Source organism: Mastigoproctus giganteus, chromosome 2 (genome assembly GCF_048544385.1).
Source record: "Mastigoproctus giganteus isolate SK-2022 chromosome 2, ASM4854438v1, whole genome shotgun sequence".
Taxonomy (NCBI): domain Eukaryota; kingdom Metazoa; phylum Arthropoda; class Arachnida; order Uropygi; family Thelyphonidae; genus Mastigoproctus; species Mastigoproctus giganteus.
In genome coordinates, this window is record NC_143576.1 from 194,406,727 (window position 1) to 194,433,829 (window position 27,103).

General features: G+C 37.5%; 1 protein-coding gene across 1 annotated transcript; it reads left to right on the forward strand.

Moving 5' to 3' along the window:
- Positions 1-664: 664 nt before the first annotated feature.
- On the forward strand, positions 665-26,777 carry LOC150089877 (uncharacterized). The gene is made up of 4 exons (XM_090368876.1): positions 665-854; positions 8,401-8,580; positions 22,663-22,773; positions 26,505-26,777. Exons 1-4 carry the CDS (start codon positions 780-782, stop codon positions 26,661-26,663), a joined length of 525 nt encoding a protein of 174 aa, XP_090225002.1. The 5' UTR covers positions 665-779; the 3' UTR covers positions 26,664-26,777.
- The last annotated feature ends 326 nt before the right edge of the window (positions 26,778-27,103 follow it).

A 27,103-nucleotide genomic window follows, 5' to 3' on the forward strand; every position in this document is an offset into this window, starting at 1 on the left:
CGGGACTATTAAATATGGTAGTGCTTTTGTATTCTTTCTATCTTGTAAACTCTCCTGATCCTATATGTAGTCGTCTCAGAGTATAAACAGAAAAAATAATTTATCTGATAGAGTACTGTAGATTAAATGAAAGAAAATGGAGCCAGAAAACCGTGGGTTATGATGGAAATGAAAAGAAAATGAAGGAAAAAGAAGATTGATAAGACGAAAAGGAAATATAGAGAATATAACAATTGGCTGAGAAGAAAAAAGAGGTGAAGCTATAAAGGAAAAGGAAGGTTCGATTTAAAGTTGCAAGGCGTGAAGTTTTTAAAAAATTATTTTAAGAATGATCCACGACTGAATGCAACTGAGATGAAAATTGAAAATTATTAAAAGATAGATATGATATTGGATAAATTGTTATATTAAGATTTTTCTCTTTCCTTGCCTTTGAAACACATTAATTTTTCGTTTGGCTTAAAGGCACAATGGTATATTGAAAATATGGCATCATAATTAGCCATTTTTCTTTTAAGTAGCGTGGAAAAGATCTACGCTGCCACTGCCACAGTGAAACGCCCTTGAACGCTATTAACACTAATAAGTGTCACTCAACTAAACCGCAGTACATAATTTAAAAGTCGAGTGCGTTCCTAGGCCTTTCCCCAACGCTCAACTTCTCAGCCTTGCTTCCTCGTTGACCATAAAGCAAGCTACCCAGTTATGCGTCAGGCTCAGCGACATGGTATCAGTGGTATCAGAAGTATAAATTAATCATATGGGTGGTTAGTTCAACGATGCCTCGTATTTTGGAAAATGCTAATTTTGAATTTATACGTACTCCTGCTGGTGTAATAAGATTATTAGAAGCCGTAAGTAGCCCATACAATTCGTTTTAATAATAAGTTGGTTCGTTCTAGTAGAGTAATTTTGCTTAATAAGTCTAAATAATTATAAACTACTGGACGTTGTCTAAAGAGTCTGATATAATATGAGAAAGAATGAATGAACTAATGAACTCATGTTACTTGAAACGTACAAATAGTTTACGTTGTCCACCTATCTATTTCACAGCGTACATGATTTTTTGGGAGTCAATGATCGTCCATTCTATTGATTCAGTTAATCTAAAGATCTTGGAAAGGCGACTAGCCAGTTCCACGTAATTTTATTCTGATTATAAACTTTCCCATTGTCTAATCAAAAATATTTATTTGAATACATAAATCACCATTAAAAAATACACTATTCAAAAACTCTTCAATTGTCAGCCAATACAAGATGCTCCATTTGCTGCTGACATGAAGTTATAATGTTTTGATTGTTCTTCAGAGATGTTCAGTATTTGATTGTCTTCAATATGTCCAGTTTTGATTGTCTTCAAGATGTCCAGTTTGGTTTGAATCATACCTGAATATGTGATTAATGCTCCCGTGAGTATCATATCTGAATAAGTTGGGGTTTATATGCAAAGGAATATTCCGGAATCCTTGAGGTAAGCTTCTGATGATGTTTTCTTCTAGCAATTTTCTTAGCTGATAACTTTCTTGTCGATATTTTAGAGCTTTCTTACACTGCAGTCCTGATTATCTGCAATTGCTTCCAATAATCTTGGTGACTAGCGACTAGTAGAGGAGATCCATAGCGCACAAGCCCTTATAAATCTGTTGCTTTTTACTATATATTTCAGTTTTTTTATAGTAGTATGAAAAATTCAAGGTAAGTAATAACTTTATAACGTGCATGCCTGTTGCTATTTGTTTGTTTTGAATTTTATCCAAAGAAAACAAGGTTCCATCACAATATACTACAAATAGTACACTTCTCGTAGAACTGTACCTTCTTTAATTAGAACTAAAAGGCTCAGGTTTTAAAGCAAATTCCCTCTAAGTTTTGATTATGCCTACAAAATCGAAATATTAGATCATGACAAAAAATTTAACTTTGTTGTCTTTTATTAATCCCCGAGTATCTTTGTTGTTTTTATATCACACCCCTGTAGTTTATGAAGCAAAAGAAGCAGGGGGGTGGAAAATAGAAAAATCGTGTATAATTGCATGCATATTCATACTAGGAGTTTAATAAATAATATGATGAAGTACTGGTCAAGTCATCGAACTCTAAGATTGTGGTGAAATCGTGGATGTGGTGTCCTTAGACATAAGGGATATAGAATTTCAGTATGAGGAATGCAATGTGTATAGAAAGGAGAGACATGACAGGAAGAGAGAATATGCTCTTAGTTAAGAAGAATATTAAATCTAAGGCAGTGCCTCCGGTCAACATGGGCGACTAGTGCAACGTTGAATCAATTTGGTGTGACCTAAGAACTTGGAAAACGAAATTGAGATTAGGAGTGTGCTATAGGCCTAACGACTGTGATGAGTATACCAAACAACTACACAGAGAAACAAAGTGGGCCAGTAAATCAGAATGTCTTATAAGGGGAGATTTTAACTACACAGATATTAACTGAAACTTGTGGCTTGATCTCTGACACAGTAGCAAAACTTTTGCGGATTTATTGATGACTGTTTTCTACGACAACAGCTTGTTAGAGAGGCAACAAGAGAAAGATCCTCTTGATCTGATTATCAGCAGCGAATTTCTTTCATGCATTAAGAACCTGCAGTTAAAAGACCTGGGTGCAGTGATGATCCCAGTGTGCTGATGTGGAATTTACTTAAAGATGTAACTACTGTCAAAGGTAAAGGGAATGGCTATTACTTTCATAAAGGTGACTACAGGGGGTTGGGACAGATTTTAAATTCTGTGTGGGATCAACTGATGAAGTTACCAACAGCAAATTCTGAATGGTAAGTATTCAGGAATGTGATTGTTGGAGCTACAAGATTTTTTTATACCAACTTAAAGATACAAACTTGTCAGCAACGTGGGCAGGATCATAAACAGTTTAACCATTCATAGGAATAGGAATTTTTCGTCTACATTCACATATGAGAATATTTTTATGGATGGAGATTCCTAAAGTTTGTCGAATTCTAACAGGGAACTGAATGATTTTGTGATAACTGAGAAGAAACAAAAGATAAATTATTGAAGCAAAACGAAAAAAAATAATAACACTATTTATAGTGTTATTATAAATAATAATAACACTAATAATAACACTATGATATGAGTAATTACAGGCCTGTTAACTTGACTTCTGTTCCAGGGGAAAATAATGGAGTCACTGGTTAAAGAATTACTTCTTTAATGCAGCACCATCTAGAGAGGAATCAGTTATACTGCAGTCATAGCAGGAATTTAAGAGGCGATCTAGTCTGATCAATCTGATTGGATAATATGACATAGTAACAAAGGAATGGATGAACAAAGGAAGGAATGAAAAATATGATTTAACATCATATACTTAGATTTCAGAAAATCTTTTGATACTGTTGTACAAATTGGAGTAGTACAGCATTAAAGGCAAGTTACTGCTATGGATAAACGGGCGATTAAGTGGGAGAAACACTGAGTGGTCAATGGCTGCTGCAATTCTTGGTTTAATATTATTAGTAGAGCCCCCCCAGGGTTCAGTACTGACACATTATTATTTTCTATAATCATTAATGATATTGATGAAGGCATATCAAGTTTAATGTTTAAATTTGCAGATATCTGCAAAGTTTGGTAGGGGGAGTGTAACAACAGTAACCGGGGTATGCTACTGCAACAAGATCTAGGCAAATTGAGTAGATGGGCTGAGAAATGGCAATTAAAGTTTAACATTGACAAATGCAAGGTACTTCATATTGGTACTTCAAAGTACTGTACTTCAGTAATTTCAGATTAATGCAAACTGTATGGTACCATACTGAGGAATGGAAATTGAAAAAAGATCTGGGAGTAATTGTAGAATCGGGTATAAAGTTCTCTTAATAGTGCAAACAGTTGCCAGGACAGCTCGTGGGGTTTTGTCAATGATATGCAGGAATTTTGCCAGCAGGGATAAGGAGGTGATTATCCAGATTAATTTAAGGACATGGTTAGGCCCCATTTTGAGTACTGCATAATACAGGCCTGGAAGCCTCATTTTAGAAAGGACGTGGATTTGTGGGAACGGGCGCAGAAAAGACCAACGAGATTATTGAGGGGTCAAAAGTTTTCTCATAGGCATCAGTTCTGCAAATTGAAGTGTCTGTATAGTGTCTGGTGTTCTATAGTTTGGTAATTTTAGTAAATTGTAGTAATATTAAAATCCTTATAATGACTCTTAATTGGGCCTATTGTACCCCTCCCCACACCGGGTGGAAAAGGCCAGAATTCGAATCCTCTCAATGACGTGACACGAGAACATTTATGGGTTTTGTTGATTCAATGGTCGATTTAGTTTTTTAGACGAAAAAACCATCCTGCCCTCGCCTGAGACCACTGACTAACTCAGCCACGTTGCGAAAAGGCCAATAAAAATTCCTCGCGTCATTGACAAGATTCGAACTCGGATGTTTTCTAGTCGGCGTGGGGAGGACGGTGATTACACTACTTTTGCTACCCACGAGGGATCAACAGCAGAAAGTTCACTGAAAAGCGCGTCATTACCAGTTCATCAAAATTAAAATTTGTCTATACGCTTCTAGCCTAGCATAGAAGGAGTTATTATCTGATAATGACTTTCCACTATTTTATATTGTAACTCAATTCACTTTTTTCTAGCGATGCTCCACATTCATGATACCCAAGATTTGTAGTGTCTTTCTTTCTTAAACATCCCGAAAACAGAATTTTGAGTCGGCAATTTCCACTCATCCAATCCAAATTTGGTTCCAGAAATGTTTTTTTTTTTTTTTTTCCGTTTCGAGAATAGGTGAAAATCAGTTTAGTGACGATAGAAATATTTACGGTTTGTTTGTTTTTTTTTTCACAAAATGTCACTCGTTTCGAGAGTCATGGTGTTTTTTCGCTGGCAAATAGCAAAATGATCGAATATAGGCGCAACGTTCTGTTACCTCATCGCTTTACTTGCTTTAACGCTTGACATACATGCGCACTAACCTAACTAACATAACCTGGCTTCTTTTACTTGATTGCATCTAGTATTTATAGTCCATTTATATTTGTCCGTTTGGAAAATAATCTACCATTATTTTCTTTGACTTCCAGAAGACAAATGCCTGCGTGTCTGCCAATGAGCCTCACTTGGCCTTCTTTGAGACGGTGATTCAGTGTGTTTCCATTCTTTTGATTACAATTTTGATTTTTGTTAGAACTTAAAAGCTATGTTTCATCCAAAGTTACATAGGCGGTTTCAGGGTAGGGGCACCGGGGCGCGTACCCCTCCTGTCGTTTTTCGGAGTATACTCCGAAAACGATACACCAATCGTTTAAATTCCCTTTAGCTACAAAAAAAATTATTTTTTCATTGTTAACATAGGATTTTATCTATTTTTGCATTGTGGCTCAGCTATTTTCAACTGACTACAGTTGGCAACACTGATGAAGATGTGATCGCCATTTTAGTTCGAGGCGTCACGCAGTTCGGTCGTGCGTAATGTTTGCTTCAAAGGAATTCAGAATTTAGCTGTGCACTTGTGTCTGCCAGTCACATTACGTTTGAGTGTCATATTTGTTTTATTCTGTGCATAATTTTGTGCTTTATTTGTGCAAAAACAATGCACAAAATGGTGCTCCCCCTGTCACAAATGATGCCCCTCCTTCCATTTTTTTTCTGGATCCGCCAGTGCACAGTTACATATTTAGCCAGAAATTTTTCAAATCTGCTTGATAATGAGCGATAACTTTTGAATGAAGACGTTTCTGATGGGGTGTCAAAAGGCAGGGGACTCATTGTTTTGCACTGTTCACTTGCAACGTCTGTAGCCCTTATTATTTCTTTAAAAATTACTATTCATGAACTTTTTCGATGTTTCTGGAGTGGTTGCTACTAATGGATGTTCTGCGCTGTTCATCTTTGATGCTGCTTCAGTCATTCAATTTTTGACAGTTATATATAATGGGACAAATCCTCCTAATGTATGTATCATGTCTTCATGAATACCTTTACTCGATAAACTCTTTTTGTAATGTTATTTTATAACATCTCGATATTCAATTTTTTCCCATTAATACAGGCTCGAACTTCAGGGACCTATAAAAAAGTAGAGGTGTTGTAAGCGTTCATATAAAGGTTCAAATTATTTTTAAAAAATAATATTACATTACATTTACTATAAGGTTGATATGCCTGTTTTATTGGACAAAAAATCTAATTTTTAGGAGATAGGCCCTCGTGAGTAACACAATTGGTATAATCACTGTCCTCCCCATATCGGGTAGAAAAGACCTGAATTCGAATCCCATCAATGACACGAGGAATTTTTATCGGTCTTTTTCACAAAGTGGATGAGTCGATCTCAAACCATTCAGATATACACTGTGCTGCCACTTTATTAGGTACACCTACCTAGTAGCGTGTTGAGTCTCCTTTAGCTTTTAAAACAGCCTGAATTCGTCTAGGCATGGATTGAAGAAGATGCCGAAAATGTTGTGCAGGAATGGAGTACCATGCAGACATGAGTGTGTCACGCAGTTCTTCAGATTCAAGAGAGGTGTAGGCCTGCAGCGAACAGCCCTTTCCAGCTCATCTCAAAGATGTTCAATACGATTGAGATCCAGGGATTGAGCGGGTCACTGCAGCAAAGAAAAGTCATTGTCATGTTCCTGGAACCATTCCATAGTGATTCGTGCTTTGTGTATCGGCGGATTATCCTGCTGGAAGTAACCATCTCACTGAGGATAAAGCGTCAACATGAACCGATGCACTTGGTCACCAACGATGTTTAGGTACAATGTGGCATTCAGACGTGAATCTATGAGTATCAATGGACCCAATGTGTGTCAAGAAAACATTCCCCACACCATAACACTGCCCCCACCACCTTGCACAGTAGTCGTCAGACATGACGGGTCCATGGATTCACGTTGTTTTCGCCAAATTCTGAGCCTTCCGTCAACATGATGCACCAGGAACTTCGACTCGTCAGACCAAGCAACTGTTTTCCAATCCTCGATAGTTCAGTGCTGGTGTTGCTGTGCCCACAGGAGGCGTGCTCTCTTGTTCTTCATTGATAACAAAGGTACGCGACGTGGCCGTCGGCTGTTGTAGCCCATTCGCGACAAAGCGCGACTAGTGGTCCGTTGCGATATATTATTATGCACACCAAGGTTGTATTCTGTTGTGATGTGCGCCATTTTTGCCCGTCTGTTTGCTTGCACAATTCTAGCCATCCCTGACCTCTCTCATCAACAAGCGATTTTCTTCCACAGGAGTGCCGATGAGAAGAGGTTTTCTGTTCGTTGCCCCATTCTCGATACATCCTTGAAACTGTGGTGCGTGAAAAGTTCAGGAGAGCTGCCGTTTCTGAGATGTTTTGTCCAGTACGTCTTGCACCTACTACCATGCCACGTTCGAAGTCCGTTAGATCACTCCTTTTCCCCATTCTTGGTACATACTTACTGTTTGTACGCTTAACTGATACTAGAAAGGTTGTTCTGCTGCATTTATATCCACAACTGTGGTCATGTGGCTTGCAACGCTGTGGGACATACCATTTGTGTGAACAGCAGGGGTGTACCTAATAAAATGGCAGCACAGTGTATATATATCTGAACGGTTTTTCCTCACGGAAACTCTGGATTTTCCTTCAAATCGACCAAACAACACACTCAATTTACAGACATATTGTATACAGCACAATATGGTCTAAGTTGCTGATGCACCTAAAACCCAACAACAACAACCAGAAGATATAAAACGAAGCAGTTATCCGTGGCCGACTGACTCAGCCTCGACCACGAATCTGCACGAAACAAATTCCATAAAGACAGAATTCATACCTTCTTCAATGGACTTCGAATTCTGACGTTTTCCACACTGTGTGGATTGACAGAAATCGTAACCGCCGTCCAACCTGCATGGTTGTTGTTCTTCTGGAAACGTTTCCTTTGCTTGAAGGGCACTAGGACACTTGTTTTTTTGAATTCATCATACTTGAAAATAATAATCTTTCGGAATTTCATAAATGGCTCATGTTTCCTCTCCAAATGCTAGTTTTATCAATTGATAAACAGTTTCAGTTTCCGACTTTCAAGATAAAATATAATGCACATGGTTTTCCGGACATGGTTAAATGCAACGTTATCATAAAACATATAGATATGCAGTAACATGTCAGATGACAGCCACTGAAGCAGCAACTTTCCCAAATGCGACTAATCAGATATGCATTCAGTCTCAATCCTTTTTTTGATAGGTCCTCACTTTCTGGACACTTAGTTCCACAAAATGTGCACATTTCACCATTTTGGATTATGATAATTTTACACCTCTGTACTCAAACAGGAAATCACTTACTCTTGTATGCTGAACGTATATGAACAATTCAAATCTAAATCAACATTACTGTTTTCCAGGTTGTTAGTTTATCTTCTCTCATCAGTCTAGAAGAAGGAGCTGTGAATCCATCTGACAGCTATCGTTATAACGTCTATAGATTTGTGACGATCACCACTTTGATGCAAGCTATTGTAGTAATAATAATTTGGCTAATGAAATGGCATGAAAAGTTCCCCCTTTTAAACAGACCACTACTGGTAAGAACTTAAGAATTTAGTAAAGATGTTTGCATTTTTCTTATTGAATAAAATGATTGTTTCTAAATAAAAATCGGCATTTGAATTTTCAAATTGAGAAGGGAATTAAATTGAGTAAATATCCTATTGTCTTATTAATTTTGCATATAATTAGGGGCTATACTTTATAAACCCTATGAACAAACGTACTCGAACACACGAACAACTTCAAAGACGGCATGCAATTCACAAAGCCTTCTGGGCATACTTCCTAAGAATTTGTAGCAGGCTGGAATTCGCTTCTGTAACTCTTGCTAAAGAGCTGCCAGAGCCAATTTGAAAGCAAGCTGTTTTCACCACAGACAAATCTGATATTCCAATTCGTCCAAAAGTGTTCAATTTGGTAAGATTCCATCCAATTTCTCAACTGGCGACACTCTTAAATGCATTGTTCACAACAAGGCTACTGATAGGGAGCATTGCCATGTTGATGACTAGGTCCATTTCCGTAGTACTGCCACAGTAACGCAGAATTGAACAGATTTTTTTTTTTTTTTTTCGCAAAACGTGGAAAAAAAGTCCAAAAACGTCATGGATCCAGGAACCGACCAAGACTGAAATAGCTGAAACAGCCTCACACTATCAGCCTATCTTTACCAAATTTCATAGCCAAGTAGATATACTCCTACAGAAATATCTCTGGGTAATCTCCAAACCCAAACACGTATACTGGAAATGAACTGGAATTTAGCAAGATTTATCGATCCATAGCAACTCCTCCCACGTCTTTAGCGTTCATGAACGTCAGCAATACCATTCCAAACTTCGTTTCGGATTGCTGACTATGATTTTAAGCTAATGTGCAGCTTCCCCCAAAATTTCTACAGGTGACTGCTACTAAAGGATGTTTCTCTGACATTTGAACCTACTCTGTGGTGTTTTTCACAGATGGCATACACAAATTTACCTTAATGTGTATTCAGTGAACACGATCCATGATATTGTGAGACTATACAGATCATTTCGTTGTATACTTAAATTGGATACACTTAAATAGAAAGGGCGCAAGAATATTTGCTGATGATATCGAGGCAGTGTTAGGTGGGTCGGAAAACTGCTAGCTTGGTGGGATACAATGACTAAGAGATTAACAGTAGCCACTGGCGGATGTGAAAGTATTCTTGCACTGCTTCTATTGGAATGAGCAGAAGCCTGGAAAACAAGCTGCAGGGTATTTCAGAGACTGCTGGCAGTCCTTGCGGTACAAGTAAACACATGGGTTGTGTTAGGTAGCTAAGAATAGGAACAGGTGTATACTTGCGTGTACACCAATGCTAGGAGATTGGTAAATAAATTTGATGAATTTGAGGTATAGCTCAAAACATCAAAGGCAGATATTGTTGGGATATCAGAGACATGGTGTCACACAGATATAAGGAATGCAGAACTGGAATTTGGGGAGTACAATGTGTACATAAAGGAGAGACAGGACAGGAAGGGAGGAGGGGTTATGCTATTAGTTAAGAAACACATAAAATCAAAGGAAGTGAAGCCAGTCGACATCGCTGGACAGTGCAATGTCGAGTCAGTTTGGTGTGACATAAGCATTGGGAGATCAAAATTGAGAGTAGGAGTGTGCTATAGGCCTAATGACTCTGATGAGTATAATAAGAAACTGTACAGGGAAAGAGTGGGCCAGTAAATCAGAGAGTCTTATAATGGGGGATTTTAATTTCCCAGATATAGATGGGAATTGTAGATTGGTCACTCACACACTAGCAAGGCTTTTGTGGATTTATTGGATGATTGTTTTCTACATCAGCATGTTCGGGAGGCAACTAGAGGGAGTAATACTCTGGATCTGATTAGCAGTAGTGATTCTTCATGGATTAAGAATCTGCAGATAAAGGAACCACTAGGTGGCAGTGATCACAGTGTGCTGAAGTGGGATTTACTCAAAGAGGTAACTACCATCAGGGGTAAAGGGAAGTGTTTTTGCTTTCGTAAAGGCGACTACGATGGTCTGGGACAGTATTTAAATTCTATACCAAATGGATGTCAGATGAACTAATGAGACATATGGCAGAGAAGAAAAATGCATGGGATATATATAAATTAATGGGAGACATGGAAGCCTATGATAGATATAAGCTTGTCTGTAACCAAGTCACAAACGGGATTAGGCAGCAAAGGCAGATTGTGAGAAATCCTTGGCAAAGGATGCAAAGAAAAACAGAAAAGAGTTCTTTACCTATGTAAACTCTAGAAGGAAAGGGATGAATCAAATTGGCCCACTGGATATTGATGGTTCAACTGTTGATCATCCTGCTCAGGTGGCTACCAAACTAAACGAGTATTTTGCATCTACATTCACACATGAGGAGTTATTCAGGAAGGGGAATGCAAAGGTGAAGTAAACTATGGTAGTGAGCTAGATGATTTTGTAATAACTGAGGGAAAGTGGAGGATAAATTGTTGAGGCTAAACATAAAAAAGGCACCTGAGGTAGATGGCATCTATCCATTTATATTAAAGGAGGCAACAAAGGAAGGAAGCAAACCTTAGCCATAATTATGAGAGCTTCTTTGGACTCAGGGGTATAATAAGAAACTACCCATAGACTGGAGATGTGCAAATGTGACCCTAATTCACAAAGGAGGATTAAAGGGTGACAAAAGTAATTATAGACTTGTGAGTTTAACTTCTGTTCCAGGAAAATTAATGGAGGCACTGGTTAAAGAAGCACTGCAGGATCACCTACACAAGACTTCAGTTATAGCTCGGACACAGCATGGTTTTGTTAAGGGAAAGTCTTGCCTGACCAATTTGATTGGATACTATGATGCAGTCACAAAAGAACTGGATGCAGGGAATAACTTTGATATTATATATTTGGATCTTAGAAAGGCTTTTGATACTGTTGCACATGAAAGACTGCTGCACAAATTGGAGCAGTGTGGCATTGGAGTTAAATTTATGCTATGGATAAAGGGATGGTTGAGGGGGAGAAGAGAGAGACTGGAAATCAATCGACACTGCTCATCGTGGACTAATGTTATTAGTGGAGTCCCTCAGGGTTCAGTGTTGGGTCCATTGTTGTTTTCTGTATTTATAAATGATATTGATGATGGTATATCAAGCTTAATGTCCAAGTTTGCAGATAATACAAAGGTTGGCAAGGTTGTTAAGGACACTACTGACAGTATGGTGCTGCAACAGGATCTGGAAAGATTGAGAAGATGGGCTGAGAGTTGGAAAATGAAGTTTAACATTGACAAATGTAAAGTACTACATATGGCAAAGAGTAACCCCAGAGCAACCTAACCACTGTCAGTGGTACTACACTGACAGTGGTAGAGAATGAAAAGGACCTGGGGATAATTTTCCAGGCAGATATGAAATTTTCTGAGCAGTGTAGACGGGCTGCAAGAGTAGCTCATGGTGTCTTGTCAATGATATATAGGAATTTTTCTAGCAGGGATGATTATTCACTTGTACAAGGCAATGGTCAGGCCACACCTTGAGTACTGTATACAGGTCTATAGGCCTCATTTCCAGAAGGATGTAGAGCTGCTGAATCGAGTACAGAGAAGGGCAACAAGATTAGTGACTGGAACAAAGGGTTGCTCTTACGAAGAAAGGCTTAAGTTTTGCAAATTACAGTGTCTGGAGACTAGGCACCGGCGAGGTGATCTGATAGGGGTGTATAAAGCGTTGAATGGTTTGAGCATGCTCAATGCCGATGGAATTCTTCCTCTTGCTCAGAATAAACACCTGAGAGGGCATAAATTCAAATTGAGGAAAGACAAATGTAGGATAAATGTGCGGAAATTTGCCTTTAGCCAGCTGGTATTCGGTTGGTGGAACAGACTTCCATCCCTTGTTGTGGAAGCTGATAGCCTAAATAAACTTAAGGCTCAGCTGGACAGGTATTTCTAACGAATGGAGGGGTGAAATAAGAGTGGTTTTTTTTTTATCTGATGCTGCATAAGCTTGCTTTCTTGCATCATACGCCTCTACTAATCCTAATACTAACACGGTCAGCGAAAGTTATTTAAAGGTGGAAGACCCTGTTAGTATTAGCATTAGCATTAGCAAATATTTGCAATTGAGCATACAGAATGGATATCAATTAGTATTGTCCTATGTATCCCAAATCACGACCCACACTGGGTGCTAATGTACTGCTGCTGCACAGAAAATTGGAGCGATTATATTAGTATTGTCTGAGCTGATATGCATGCATATATACGAGATGGATATTTGCAAATCACCAGTCTGTAGGGACATCAGCTTGAATCTGAGGATGCTCTCATTATTATTACTATAGGTTTGCCATAATAATGCCACTTCCTTTCAGTTAACATAAAATAATTTAAATCCCAATCGGTAATATACATCTGCTGTTCCTATCTCTAGAAACATCTTTACGTGTGACTATAGATGTGAAATATTTTGTCAGAAAACTGTGTAGGATTATTGACGGTTATACCATTCTTTGTCCCCTTTCTTCTTGTGTTAACATAAGAAAATAATTCATTGTCTTTTGGTTACTCTCTCTCTTAGTCAAATGCGTTTCATAATCTGTCTTAATATGCCAAATTGCCTCAGTAACAGAGTTGGGGAAAACAGAAGTTGAATGCTGATAAATCTGCTGAACAAAGTAAATATTGAAGTTCATGCCTACAACCAGGAACTCTTCCCACTGTAGCCACCAACTAGCGTGCCAATGAATGATAACTGCTCTGAGATCTTCATGATGCCTAGTGTTGATATTGTCAAGAAACCTGTATAAAGTGAAGACTGTTGCTGTGATGGTCCGGACCTTTCTGTAACTTACAGGACCTAAAAGAATCTACGAGTTACGATAGGGGTAGATATGAAGTTTTCAAAGCAATGTAAAGAGGCGCCCATGGTATTATAGAGATGATTTAACGAACATTATCCTGTGAGATAGGAAGGTCATAATTCAACTGTATAAGGCAATTGTAAGACCACATTTGGAACACTGTGTCCAAGTATGGAAACTTATATGAAAAAAGACATTGAGCTTCTTGAAAGGATCCAAAGAACAGCAACTCGGCAACTCGCATGGGGAGATCGGCAGAAGGGCGACTTTACGAGGAATCACTCCGATTATGTCGACTATAGAGCTTGCAACCAAGCACCTCGAAGGGAACCTGATTGAGGTCAGGCTCTGAAAGGGGTTAATAAAATGAAAACGAAAGCAGAACTTTCACTGTTATAAATAATTCCAGAACTAGGGGGCATAAATCAAATTACAGAGGAAGTGGCTTAGATAGTCTAAATTGGCTTAGTCTAAATTGTAGGAAGTTTTATTTTAGCTAGCTAGTCGTTGATTAGATTACTGGAACAAGTTGCCTCCACGGGTAGAGCTGCATGCTATGTACTTCCACAGAAGAATTGCGACTAATAAAACTGATAACAAAAACAAATCCACACTTTTTTTTCAGTCCCTAGCCACTGAAATGTGGGATCAACTGATGATGTTACCAATGGTGAATTCTAAATGGGAAGCCTTCAGGGACTTAATCTTGGAGACTACAAGCCTTTTCATACCAACTAAGAAATACTGTTCAGGACTAAATGGATGTCGGATGAATTAATGAAGCTCGTGGCAGAAAATAAAAATGCATGGGATGCATATAAATTATCAGGCGACACAGAAGCCTACTGCAGATATTAGCTAGTCTGTAATCAAGTCACAAAGGATATTAGGCAGTCGAAGGCACATTACGAGAAATCTTTGGCAAAGGATGCAAAAAAAAAAAAAAAAAAAACCATCAAAGAGCTCTTCACTTATGTAAACTCTGAATCACATTGGTCCACTTAACATAGATGGTTCGACTATTGATGATCCTGCTGAAGTTGCTGATAAACTGAATGAGTATTTTGCATCTACATTCACACATGAGTTATTCAAGGGGGGGGGGATGCCAGAAGTCTCAAACTCTAACAGGGAGATAAGTTATTTTGCAATAATTGAGAGCAAAGTGCAGGAGAAATTGTTGAAGTTAAACATAAAAAAGGCACCTGGGGCAGATGGAATATATCCAGTTATAATGAAGGAGGCAGCAAAGGAAGTAAGCAAACCTTTAGCCATAATTGTGAGAGCATCCTTAGTCAGGGGAGGTTCCCATGGACTGGAGATGTGCAAATGTATCCCCAATTCACAAAGGAGGTTCAATGGGTGACACAAATAATTATAGACCTGTTAGTTTAACTTCTGTTCCGGGGAAAATGATGGAGTCACTGGTTAAGGAGGTGATACAAGCTCACCTAGACAAGACAGCAGTAATAGTTCCAACACAGCATGGGTTTGTAAAGGGGAAATCTCGTTTGACCAATTTGACTGTATACTACGATGTGGTCACAAAGGAACTGGATGCAAAAAATAATTTTGATATCATATACTTGGATTTCAGGAAAGCTTTTGATACTGTTGTGTATGGAAGACTGTTGTATAAATTGGAGCAGTATGGCATTAAGAGCAAGTTACTGCACTGGATAAAGGGACTGTTGGGTGGGAGACGGCAGAGAGTGGTAATAAATGGACACTGCTCTACGTGGCCTAATGTTATTACGGAGTCTCCCAGAGTTCGGTGGTGGGCCCATATGGATACAAGAGAATGCTTGCTAGCCAAACCTGTACCCAATTGTGAAGCTACGAGGAAGATTTTGGTCTAGGAGTGTTTCTTTTGGAACAGGTTAGGTCCACTGGTCATGGATCGAAAAATTCTGCATTCTAGTTTGTTTTGGGCAATTGCGTTCTTATGTTGTGGAAATTTTATGGAGGCGTCCCTTACTCTTCCATGACACAAAGCAAGGACTGTGAATGTGTGCTTTGAAGAGAATAAGTGGAATATTGTGGTGGACAGCACCCTGATCTCAATTGTGAACATATTTGTACGAACCAGAATGCATAATTAGCGCCATGTTCCAATTACTCTATGACTTGAATGAGGATAAGAACACAAAATCTTCAGCTAATAGAAATTAATAGTCTTCCATGATGCATTGAAGCAGTCAATTATGACCAAAGGTTGACCAGTAAGATATTGATTTCTTTGAATAAATACGTTTAGTTCATACAACTACATGATCTTGGAAATGCTTTTGTTTATAAACTGATTTGCTGGAGGTATCATTTTAGACATCTACAAAAAAAAAAAAAAAAAAAAAAAACACTTTTATTACAACCTTTAAATTTGGTTGGTTAAACAAAGCAGATGAAACACCATGCACACAACGTTTAGGGATTGTAGCTACTCACTTTTTAAGTTTGGCTCAAAGTTTTCGGCCACACCTCATATTTAGTCTAAGCTCAGCCTTGTAAGATTACCTTTCAGTCTTGTAAGATCAAGTTCCAAATAATCAATAGTTATATTTTTACAAATATATTTTTAATTTTGACTCAAATTTCTGCATGCAATACAACCGAATGTTTCTCAGCTTACCCTCATAGTATTATAGAGCTGTGGAGGAATCTAAATGAAATAAAATCAGAATTTCTACACATTACCTGCATTCAAGTTAGACCGTACACCTTTCTGCTCTAACTGAAAACCAAATGCTGAATAATCACCATTAATGCTTGGACTTAAGTTCAAATTTAGTTTTCAGTGAGGGCAGAAAAGTCTCACCGTTATTGAAATCAAATGCAGGTAATGCATACGAATTTTGATTTTATTGATCTGCTATACGTTAGAAATATAAGCCACCACCAGAACAGCTGTTTTGATTTTTCGATATACACATTTGGCATTTGAGAGTTTATGCCAAATTAGCATTAGCATTAGTAGATTCATATGATGCAAGAAAGCACGCTTATGCAGCATCAGGCAAAAAAAAAAAAAAAACCACCCCCATTTCACCCCTCCGTTTGTTCAAAATACCTGTCCAGCTGAGCCTTAGATTTATTTAGGCTATCAACTTCCACAACAAGGGAAGTCTGTTCCACCAACCAACTACCCGTGGGCTAAAGGCAAATTTCCGCACATCTATCTTCCCTCAATTTGAATTTATGCCCTCAGGTGATTATTCTGAGCAAGAGAAAGAATCCCATCGGCATGGAGCATGCTCAAACCATTCAACGCTTTATACACCTCTATCAGATCACCTCGCTGGTGCCTAGTCTCCAGACACTAATTTGAAAAACTTAAGCCTTTCTTCATAAGAGCAACCCTTTGTTCCCTTCACTAATCTTGTTGCCCTTCTCTGTACTCGTTCCAGCAGCTCTACATCCTTCTTGAAATGAGGCCTCCAGACCTGTATACAGTACTCAAGGTGTGGCCTGACCGTTGCCTTATACAAGGGAATAATCACCTCCTTATCCCTGCTAGAAAAATTCCTGTATATCATTGACAAGACACCATGAGCAACTCTTGCAGCCAGTTGCACTACTCAGAGAACTTCATATCTGCTTGCACAATTACCCTCAGGTCCTTTTCATTCTCTACCAATGTCAGTGTAGTACCACAGAGTTGATACGTTGCTCTGGGGTTACTGTTTCCCATATGTAGTAATTTACATTTGTCAATGTTAAACTTCATTTGCCACCTCTCAGCTCATCTGCTCAACCTTTCCAGATCCTGTTGCAGCAGCATAGCGTCAGTAGTGTCCTTAACAACCCTGCGAACCTTTGTATCGTCTGCACACTTGGACATTAAGCTTGATTATACCATCATCAATATCATTTATAAATACAGAAAACAACAATGGACCCAACACTGAACCCTGACAAACTTCACTAATAACATTAGTCCATGATGAGCAGTGTCCATTGATTGCCACTCTCTGTCTTCTCCCTCTCAACCATCCCTTTATCCATAGCAGCAATTTGCCTCCAATGTCACACAGCTCCAATTTGTGCAGCAGTCTTCCATGTGCAACAGTATCAAAAGCCTTTCTGAGATCCAAATATATAATATCAAAGTTATTCCCTGCATCCAGTTCTTTTGTGACTGCATCATAGTATCCAATCAAATTGGTCAGGCAAGACTTCCCCTTAACAAAACTATGCTGTGTCTGAGCTATAACTGAAGTCTTGTGTAGATGATCCTGCAGTGCTTCTTTAACCAGTGCCTCCATTAATTTTCCTGGAACAGAAGCTAAACTCACAGGTTTATAATTATTTGTGTCAGCCTTTGAATCTCCTTTGTGAATTGGGGTCACATTTGCACATCTCCAGTCTATGGGTACCTCCCCTGAGTGCAAAGAAGCTCTCATAATTATGGCTAAGGGTTTTCTTACTTCTTTTGCTGCCTCCTTTAATATAACTGGATAGATCCCAACCACCCCGGGTGCCTTTTTTATGTTTATCCTCAACACTTTTCTCCTCCACTTTCCTCTCAGTGATTACAAAATCATCTAGCTCACTGCCAGAATTTACTTCACCTCTAGCATTCCCCTTCCTGAATAACTTCTCATGTGTGAATGTAGATGCAAAATACGCGTTTAGTTTGTTAGCCACCGAGCAAGATCATCAACAGTTGAACCATCAATATCCAGTGGACCAATCCGATTCATCCCTTTCCTTCTAGAGTATACATAGGTAAAGAACTCTTTTCTGTTTTTCTTTGCATCCTTTGCCAAGGATTTCTCACAATCTGCCTTTGCTGCCTAATCTCGTTTGTGACTTGGTTACAGACCAGCTTATAGCTATCATAGGCTTCCATCTCACTCATTAATTCATATGTATCCTGCATTTTTCTTCTCTGCCATATGTCTCATTAATTCATCTGACATCCATTTAGACCTAAACCTTGAACAATATTTCTTAGTTGGTATGTAAAGCCTAGTAGCTTCCAAAATAAATTCTTTGAATGCTTCCTATTTTGAATTTACTGTTGGTAACATCATCAGTTGGTCCCACTGTATAGATTTTAAATACTGTCTCAGACCATGATGGTCGCCTTTACGAAAGCAAAAACCCTTCCCTTTACTCCTGATGGTAGTTGCCTCTGAGTAAATCCCACTTCAGCACTCTGTGATCACTGCCACCTAGTGGTTCCTTTATCTGCAGATTGTTAATGCATGATTAATCACTACTGATAATCAGATCAAGAGTATTACTGCCTCTAGTTGCCTCCCGAACATACTGATGTAGAAAACAATCAACCAACAAATCCACAAAAGCCTTGCTAGTGTGTGAGTGACCATCCCACAAATTCCAGTCTATATCTAGGAAATTCAAATCCCCCATTATAAGACTCTCTAATTTACTGGCCTACTATTTCCCTGTACAGTTTCTTATTATACTCATCAGACCTATAGCATACTCCTACTCCCAATTTTGATCTCCCAATGCTTATGTTACACCAAACTGACTCGACATTGCACTGTCCAGCAATGCTAACTGGCTTCACTTCCTTGGATTTTATGTATTTCTTAACTAATAGCATAACCCCTCCTCCCTTCCTGTCCTGTCTCTCCTTTCTGTACACATTGTACTTCCCAAATTCCAGTTCTGCATTCCTTATATCTGTGTGACACCATGTCTCTGATATCCCAACAATATCTGCCTTTGATGTTTTGAACTATACCTCAAATTCATCAAATTTATTTACCAAACTTCTAGAATTGGTGTACACACAAGTATACATGCACCTGTTTCTATTCTTAGCTATCCTAACACAACCCATGTGTTTACTTGTACCGCAATGACTGCCAGCAGTCTCTGAAATACCCTGCAGCTTGTTTTCCAGGCTGCTGCTCATTCCAATACAAGCAGTGCAAGAATCACTTTCACCTCTGCCAGTGGCTACTGTTAATCTATTAGTCCTTGTGTCCCCCCCAAGCTTGCAGTTTTCTGACCCACCTAACACTGCCTTGATAGAATCAGCAAATATTTTTGCACCCTTTCTACTTAAGTGTATCTCATCCCTGTAGAAGCAAACTCTCCTGTTAACAAGTACAGACCAGGCTGAAAAAAATTCTACCCCTTGAGCCTTGCACAATCTTTCAAGGACCGAATTGATCGAGAAAGCTCTCATGATATACTCCCTCCTATCGTGTCTGGGCAGAATTTCAGACACTTTCAAATTCAACCCTAATTCACGGCTTTTTTGTTCAGTAATTCCGCTGGTCTCCCTCTTAATATCATTATCATTATTATCTTAATATCATCAATATACTACATGTTTCTTTTACAAAAATGCTATCAAATAAAAGCGTAAATATCAAAGGTGTGTTTGCTGCAACGGTGATGGCACAGATATCTGGGATGTCTGTGCCAGATAGTGCTGCACTGAAAATGGCATCACCTATAGAGAATAATTTTGTGTTCTCAGTTCTCATGAAACAAAATCAAGTGTTTCAGCGCAGCGATCATTCCGAACTAAATTTCACAGAAATCCACAAATTTGAGACTCCATTATTAAATGGTATAGGCAATTCATAGAGCACGAATGCATCTGCAAGGGTAAAAGCACAGATCATCCCAGCACAGACGATGCACCAGTAAACAGGTACAACAGGCTCATCTAAGGAATCCCTCAAAACTGACTAATAAGGTAGAGTTTGGAATTCTACAGAAAAGTGCTTGGCATGTTCCCAGGTGACTCTCCATGCATCCTTACCAAATTCATTTGTTACAATCCTTAAAACCACATGACAAAGTTTCTAGGTGCGAATTTTGTTGTAACATCCAAGAACTGTGTGATACCGTAAAATTTCATAGACAGATTAGTGCTTACCAATGAAGCCAGGATCCATCTTAGTGTAAACTGAAGCGATACAACACTCGTATTTGGGAGTGAGAATCCACATTAAACTTTGGAACATGAATGGGACAGTCCAAGCGTAAACGTTTTCCGTGAAAAAGATTTATAGTCCCTTCTTTTTTTCGCCGAAGACACTCTGAATGGCATTTCCTACCTTTACATGCTGATCGAGTGGTTACTACCGCAGCTGACAAGAGATGGAGATAACTTCATTTTGCAGCAAGATGGGGGGAGCTCTGTCACATTTCCATAGGGAGGATGCAAAAGTTTCTGAATAACAATTAAACCTGTTAGTGGATTGGCTGTGCTTCCTGTGATGACGAATCTTTGCTTCATTGGACACCGAGATCACCAGGCCTCAATTCCTTACATTTTTATCTATGGCATTTTGAATTTACCTATGGCGTTATATTTTTTTATCTATGGCGTTATGAAAGATTTGGTGTTTGTGATCCCCCCCCTTACTTGTCACTTTATAAGAGTTGGGGGCACTTATTACTGCAGCTATCACGCAGAGCAACAATATGCTGGAGAAAGTGTGGGATGAATTTCATTACTACATTTACGTGTGCAGGGTCACACGTGAGGCCCATATTGTAGGCCTATAAGGTAACTGTTAAAAACTTTGAAATACTGTGAATGTATCCTAAATGAACAACAATGGTGTATGGAAGCAAAACAAGTAAAAAGCAATGGATGGAAGAAAAACTTTCATTTAAAAAACATAATTGTTTTGTTTGCCTTTAACTATTAGAACTCGGCTTTCTTTGCATTATGCAGTAAAATACTACAGGATTTCAGGGGTATTTCAAAGCAGTAGTCAAAATAAAATCAAAAATTTAATGTATTACCAGTATTCAATTTTCAATCATGGACAAACTCTGTTCTCACTGAAGACAGCATTCAGCACTAAGACTCTTGGCTTCATGTTCATTTTAAGTCTTTAGTGCCTCTTCGTGATTGAAATTGAATGCAGGCAAAGCAAACATACATTTCAATTTTGTTTCAACTGCTACAATGAAATCTTATATTATTGTACTGTGCATAGCAAATGTGGTCCAATTCTGTGTTAAAGATAAACATAAGTTATATCTTTAAAATGGAAAGTTTACTTTCATGCACCACTTGGCTGTTCACTTAGACAATACATTATCCACAGTTCAGCATATGTTTATTAATAGACCACCCACCAGCTGATGAGCAGCCAATTAGCTTTGAAAAGCTGTCCTAAAGACGTCTCAGATTTTTAAATGTATAGTGGCTTCGGTTCATCTATTCAGTGATGCTATACAATTTAAAAAGATATTAGCAACTTAGGCAGGACCGTGGAAAGCAGTATTTGATAACAGCAAAAAATATCAAACATTAGCTTATTATTGTTTTGGGTGTCACAATGCTTGCAGTGCCTGTGCACATTTCATCAGCAACATATGCCCCATAGAAGAATAGTTTCAAAGAAAACAGTGGAATAAGAAAATTGAATAAATAAGGAAATAATGTGAAGGAAATTTATTTGCAAATATGAAAATCAAATAAAGTAAAATAAGAAAATATCAATAATTCCCTAATTTTACAAATGCATTACAATAAAGTATTAATCTAACACTAGGAAAATACACGTGGATCTGCTAATTTTCTTGTGGTAAAATTTCAAGAGAAGTAATACGTCGAGCAACATTTGTAACCTAAGCTACAAAATACAAAATACAAGATAAAAAAGTCAGGCAACTTTTGTATCTCGAAATTGCAGCATCATGGCAAGTTGTGACAAGTCACAAGTTTTCCAAGAATGTACTCATAAGCATATTATGTTTGTGGGTCAATTTACATGTTGCGCAAAACAATTGGCAGACAGTGATGTATTGTGCCAACTAGGCTGTAATGGCAAGGTAGTGACAAGGAGGCTACTTCAAAGGAGATCCATCTGAATACCCAGTAAGCTCCATCATTTTCCAAATATTAGTACAGTCCCTAAACTTTTTGATTGTGCCTCATATCTTTTTATATTTGCAGCCAATCACACCGTTTGTATTGAAACATTCATGCATCACAGTTAGGATAAGGGTGTAGAGAAAATAGCACCTGTCTTTGTGCAAGGCTGATAAGAGTTAGGGGATTTAATGATAGCATAGGTTCATGTGATATAATTTGCTTGAGGAAGTGGAGCAATTCCAAATAGCTGCCTTAAGCACAGAATAACCTTTTCCTAGTTCTGTTGTACAAGTAAAAATGTATTATACTTATATAAGTTGATAAGATACTGTATAACATTACAAATCCAAAAAATATATATATTAATGAATTTTAATCATAAAATAACAATATTATATATTATTGTCTTTTTCTTTTCCCTCCACAGTTTCTTATCAATGATACACTACTGCTTATACTTTATTTCATCTCCACAAATCTCATTATGATATCAATTGGAAATGATGGCCGCCGAATTGCAGCAAGGATAGTAGCCTCGGTATGTACGATTTCTACTGCTTTCTAATAACTTTTTTGCATCCACAAGGTAGATTCAATTGAAACTTGTCTGAGGCCACTTGCCAGTAAATCTGTACAGCTAATTCACATAAAGTCACTCTCAGCATTAAGAGCATTCTGGCTTGTACTGCCATTAAGTAAGGTGAGCCTATTATTAGAGTTTAGACAGCCTACACAGAACCTACTGTTAAGAAAGTTAGTCGTCTGATTTTTAACCCTGCATATATCCCATAATTTCACCAAATGCAGGATAGCTTCTTAGCAGAATTTCTTTGGTTGTTGATGAAATAAACTGCAGACAGTTTATCCTGTAGAACAGAGAGAGAGAGATGGACTGTAATGGAGATGCCCAGACACCTTCAATAATATTTCATGGTAGTATAACAAACTTAATCATGAAGTATTTCATGATTAAGTTTGCTAGATGCAGACAAACAGCATAAGATCTGTTGCCATCAGTCCACTATGATTGTTTTATAAATGTAAGCTGTAGTAGACTGCCTGTCTCCTATGATGAATCCCAGCCCTCTGTATTCAAAAACTGTAGCACATACTGATTCACTTTTGTGGGAATAGACTCAGATACACTATAATTTATAGTCTCCCACAGGTCATATAGCTGGTCATCTGCTTACAAACACTTCACAAGGCTCTGTCACATAACTAGATAGACTGGTGAATATATGGCAAGATATTCTTGAGGCAATGCAGCGAGCAGGTTTCCATAAAAGCTACCTTATACAATTAGCCCTAACAGCATCATAAATTGAGAGTTTCTATAAGATAAAAAAAAAGCTGTAAATGAGTATTTAGAATTATTAGTGACAAAATCATGCAAGGAAGGAAGGTTATACAATTTAAGCCAAAAAAACCTTATATGTCTATCCTTTCCAATCATTTGCCTGCCTCTTCAAATTTAATTAAAAATCATTATTCAATTTCATGCATTAATCAACTTGAAAATTACTCAATAAAATCATTACTTCAAAATTATTCAAACTGTCCACTTCCTCAACACTAGATGGAAGTTTGTTCTAACCAATGTTTGTTTTTAGGGATGCATGCAACAGTATGGCCCAGGGCCGGATTTTAATGTTTGTAGGCTCTAGGCACTTTTATTCTGAAAAGTGGGAAAAGAGGAGTAAAATATTTATTATAATAATTTATACCATATTAATACACTGACTGCGAATTACATCTTTTGATATAATTCAAGTATGAGCAGTTGATTAGTGTATGGACATGTATAAACGTCTATGATTGTTGTCTCATGCTTATCGTGTTAAAACTGACTTCTTTAGTAGAGAGTTAAACATGCATTCTCCTGTTTAAAAACAGTTGTACTCACAAATATGTACATGTGAGTTATATGTAAAGAAAGCAGGAGTAAACAGCGGAATAAGTTTGTGGTGTGACATTTTAAGAAAATAGCGTGAATTTTAAAAGAAGACTGGTGAGCTGTATTCAGTTTTTCATATTCTGATCCTAGAATAATTTATTGTGTTAACTGTGTTTGACGTGATTTAAAATGTCTGATGAATATATGTGAAAACATGAATTTGGTTATGAAAAAAGAAAAAGCTTTCCATAAAAAATGAAGATTCAACTCCTAATATAAGTACACAGATGAGTAATCGGTCATTATTTGTTATGTATCAAAAGATGGTGAAGTACATGAGAGTTCTTTGATGTTTGTTCCCATTGAAAAGCATGATGTGAAATATCTTTTTGACATGGTAGCATCTGTTCTTGATAAACATGGAATAGATGTAGCAAATTGCAGATCTCAGTTATATATGACAACACTACTATCAGTGGAATGTATTCTGGAGTCTAAGCCAGATTCAAGGAAGTCAACAAACTAGCAGTACGAGTTCCATGTGCTTCACACAGTCTTAATTTAATAGGGACCACATCTGCAGAAAGCTGTTTGGCTGCTGTTAATTTTTTTGGCATTTTACAGTCACTCTACACATTCTTTGCAGCAAAAAATAAGACAATGGAGCGATATCTTTGACATCTAAAGTGGATTATAGAATATAATTCTAGCCAATCAGGGAACAATTAACCTCTTAATTTAATGCTGGTACATCAAGGTATCAGTACGCACATCATGTGAAGAAGTCTACAAAGAATACACTATAGGAGTAGACCTTCACAAGATCCCCAGATCTCAAACAAAAACAACTAAAAAATAGGGTCATGTGCCAGGAACATGAAGGATGGATGCTGGAGGAGGAGACAAGTCATGTGATCTGATCAGTCCTGATTTATGCTTTTCTGGAAGATCCTCTGCTCACATCATTACAGAAAGTGAGAAGTGTTTTATTACGTGGATGGTCCAATATTGCACATGTCACTTTTCAGCACCTTTCTGATCTCATGCCATATCCTGTACTACCAGCAATTTTATTGAGCAATAAAATGGCCAAGCAAAATAGTGAGCTGGATAAAATATGTAACGTGTTGCTATCATTATTTTTAAAAAAATTGACAGAGAACTAGTGCAGCTTCACTTCATAGGCAGAACTGGATATAGTTGATCAACACACTCATACATTTTATCTCACTCTGCAAAAAAAAAACAATTCTGGTGCATTGTTTAATTTTGTAATATCACTCTAGTGGAAATTTGTGACATATATAAAAATACTCAAATGTTGTAAAATAGTGATGTCATTGTAGCAAAATGGAAAACATAAATGTCATAAATATAAGACTACATGCATCAATAACGAAAAATTTATGAAATTTATATAAAATAAACTTTTTATATTCAGTAAAATTTTAAAGCAAAATCTCTTTAGTATAGTAGACTTTCAGAATAATGGCATCTTCGGGGATTCAAAGTGCCATTGTTTCGATTTTTCCATTATCTAGAAAGTTTTATTTTTAATATATTTAATGCAGAAATAATGAGGCTAAATAAGAAATAGAGAAAGAATACAATTTTATTAACTGCACATAAAAAAACAAAAATGTTGATGATCCAATGTTATATTATACCAATAATACACTCCTGTTTACACCACATTCTATTTTCTTTATTATATCAAGTTTAGTCTGCATGAGTAGCACAGTTGTATCGTCACTGTCCTCCCCACACCAAGTGGAAAAGGCCCGGGTTTGAATCCCATCAATGACGCAAGGAACTTTTATAGCTTTTTTCACTCCGTGACAGAGTTAGTTGGTTTCAGACATAGACAGCAAAGTCCCTCCCCCCAGAAACTGGGGTTTTTCATCCAGAAAAACAGGCAAATCGACCAGAAAACACATGCAATTTACGGACGCAATTCCCAGTGACCCTAATGCAATAGTTCAGATTATATAAAGTTTGTCACTAAGCTTTAATGTTGTTGTTCATTTTCTTCTCTGTATGCGGTTTATTAACGTTAGGAGCCATAGTGAGGGGTTTTAATTTAAAATAAATGTAAAACGGCAGTATAATCAGTGATATCAATACAGAATTCACTTTCAAAATGGAAAACGTAAACAAATACAATAATCACGTGAGTTGCTGTTTTCTTTTTTTGGCACTGCAAGACATCTGTGCCGTATGTAAACATCCAATCTCAATGTGCCATTAGCTTGAATGGTATATTATTTGGAGTGCAGTTATTTCGACAGTCTACTGTACATGGTTTCTATTTAGTATAAATAAACCACAGAAATATTATTAATTTTTATCTAAAAACAGGTTTTCATTTATAGGTGTTTGGAATTTGTGGAACTCTTGTAATGGTTGGTTTATGCTATACTGATTTTTTATGGCTCAAAGGAATGTCACCACCTGCCCAAACAGAAATGCAGACAAAAGGAATAGCAAAAATTACAGATACTCGATCTGTACCTTCTAATGTTCAGCAATGATAACACTAAAATAACTGTTCTTCATGATTTGTATGATGTTTGTGGGATCAAATCAAAGTGGACTAAGAAAATGTGGGTGTGATTTGAGAAAAAAAAAAAAGTCTTAATAAAGTTTGCAGCACAATCAAATACAAGTAAGCAACAGTCTGAAGTTCTTTTGGTATTTTAACTAGAGACTTAACTTTGCTTAAGGTCCACAAAAAATTGAAATTAAAAAAGAAAAGATGTGATCAGTTCACTTACACGTTGAATTTTTCACCTCCAAAAGGTGGGTATTGTATTAACAATTTTTACTTATATTACTGCATATTAACATATCTTTAACATAATTTTGTAAAAAAACTAAAAATTACTTTTCAAACTTGTTGTTGTTATTTGGTTTTAGGAGCATTAGCAACGGCCATATTGCTCCGGGGATATGTGGTGGTCATTCCCTGACC

What these genes read in the sequence shown, in the direction of transcription:
- LOC150089877 (XM_090368876.1), top strand. Translation starts at nt 780, where the DNA reads ATGCCTCGTATTTTGGAAAATGCTAATTTTGAATTTATACGTACTCCT. An exon ending in TTTTAAACAGACCACTACTG is followed by an intron (nt 8,581 to 22,662) that starts GTAAGAACTTAA and finishes TTCCCTCCACAG; the next exon opens with TTTCTTATCAATGATACACT. An exon ending in CAGCAAGGATAGTAGCCTCG is followed by an intron (nt 22,774 to 26,504) that starts GTATGTACGATT and finishes TTTCATTTATAG; the next exon opens with GTGTTTGGAATTTGTGGAAC.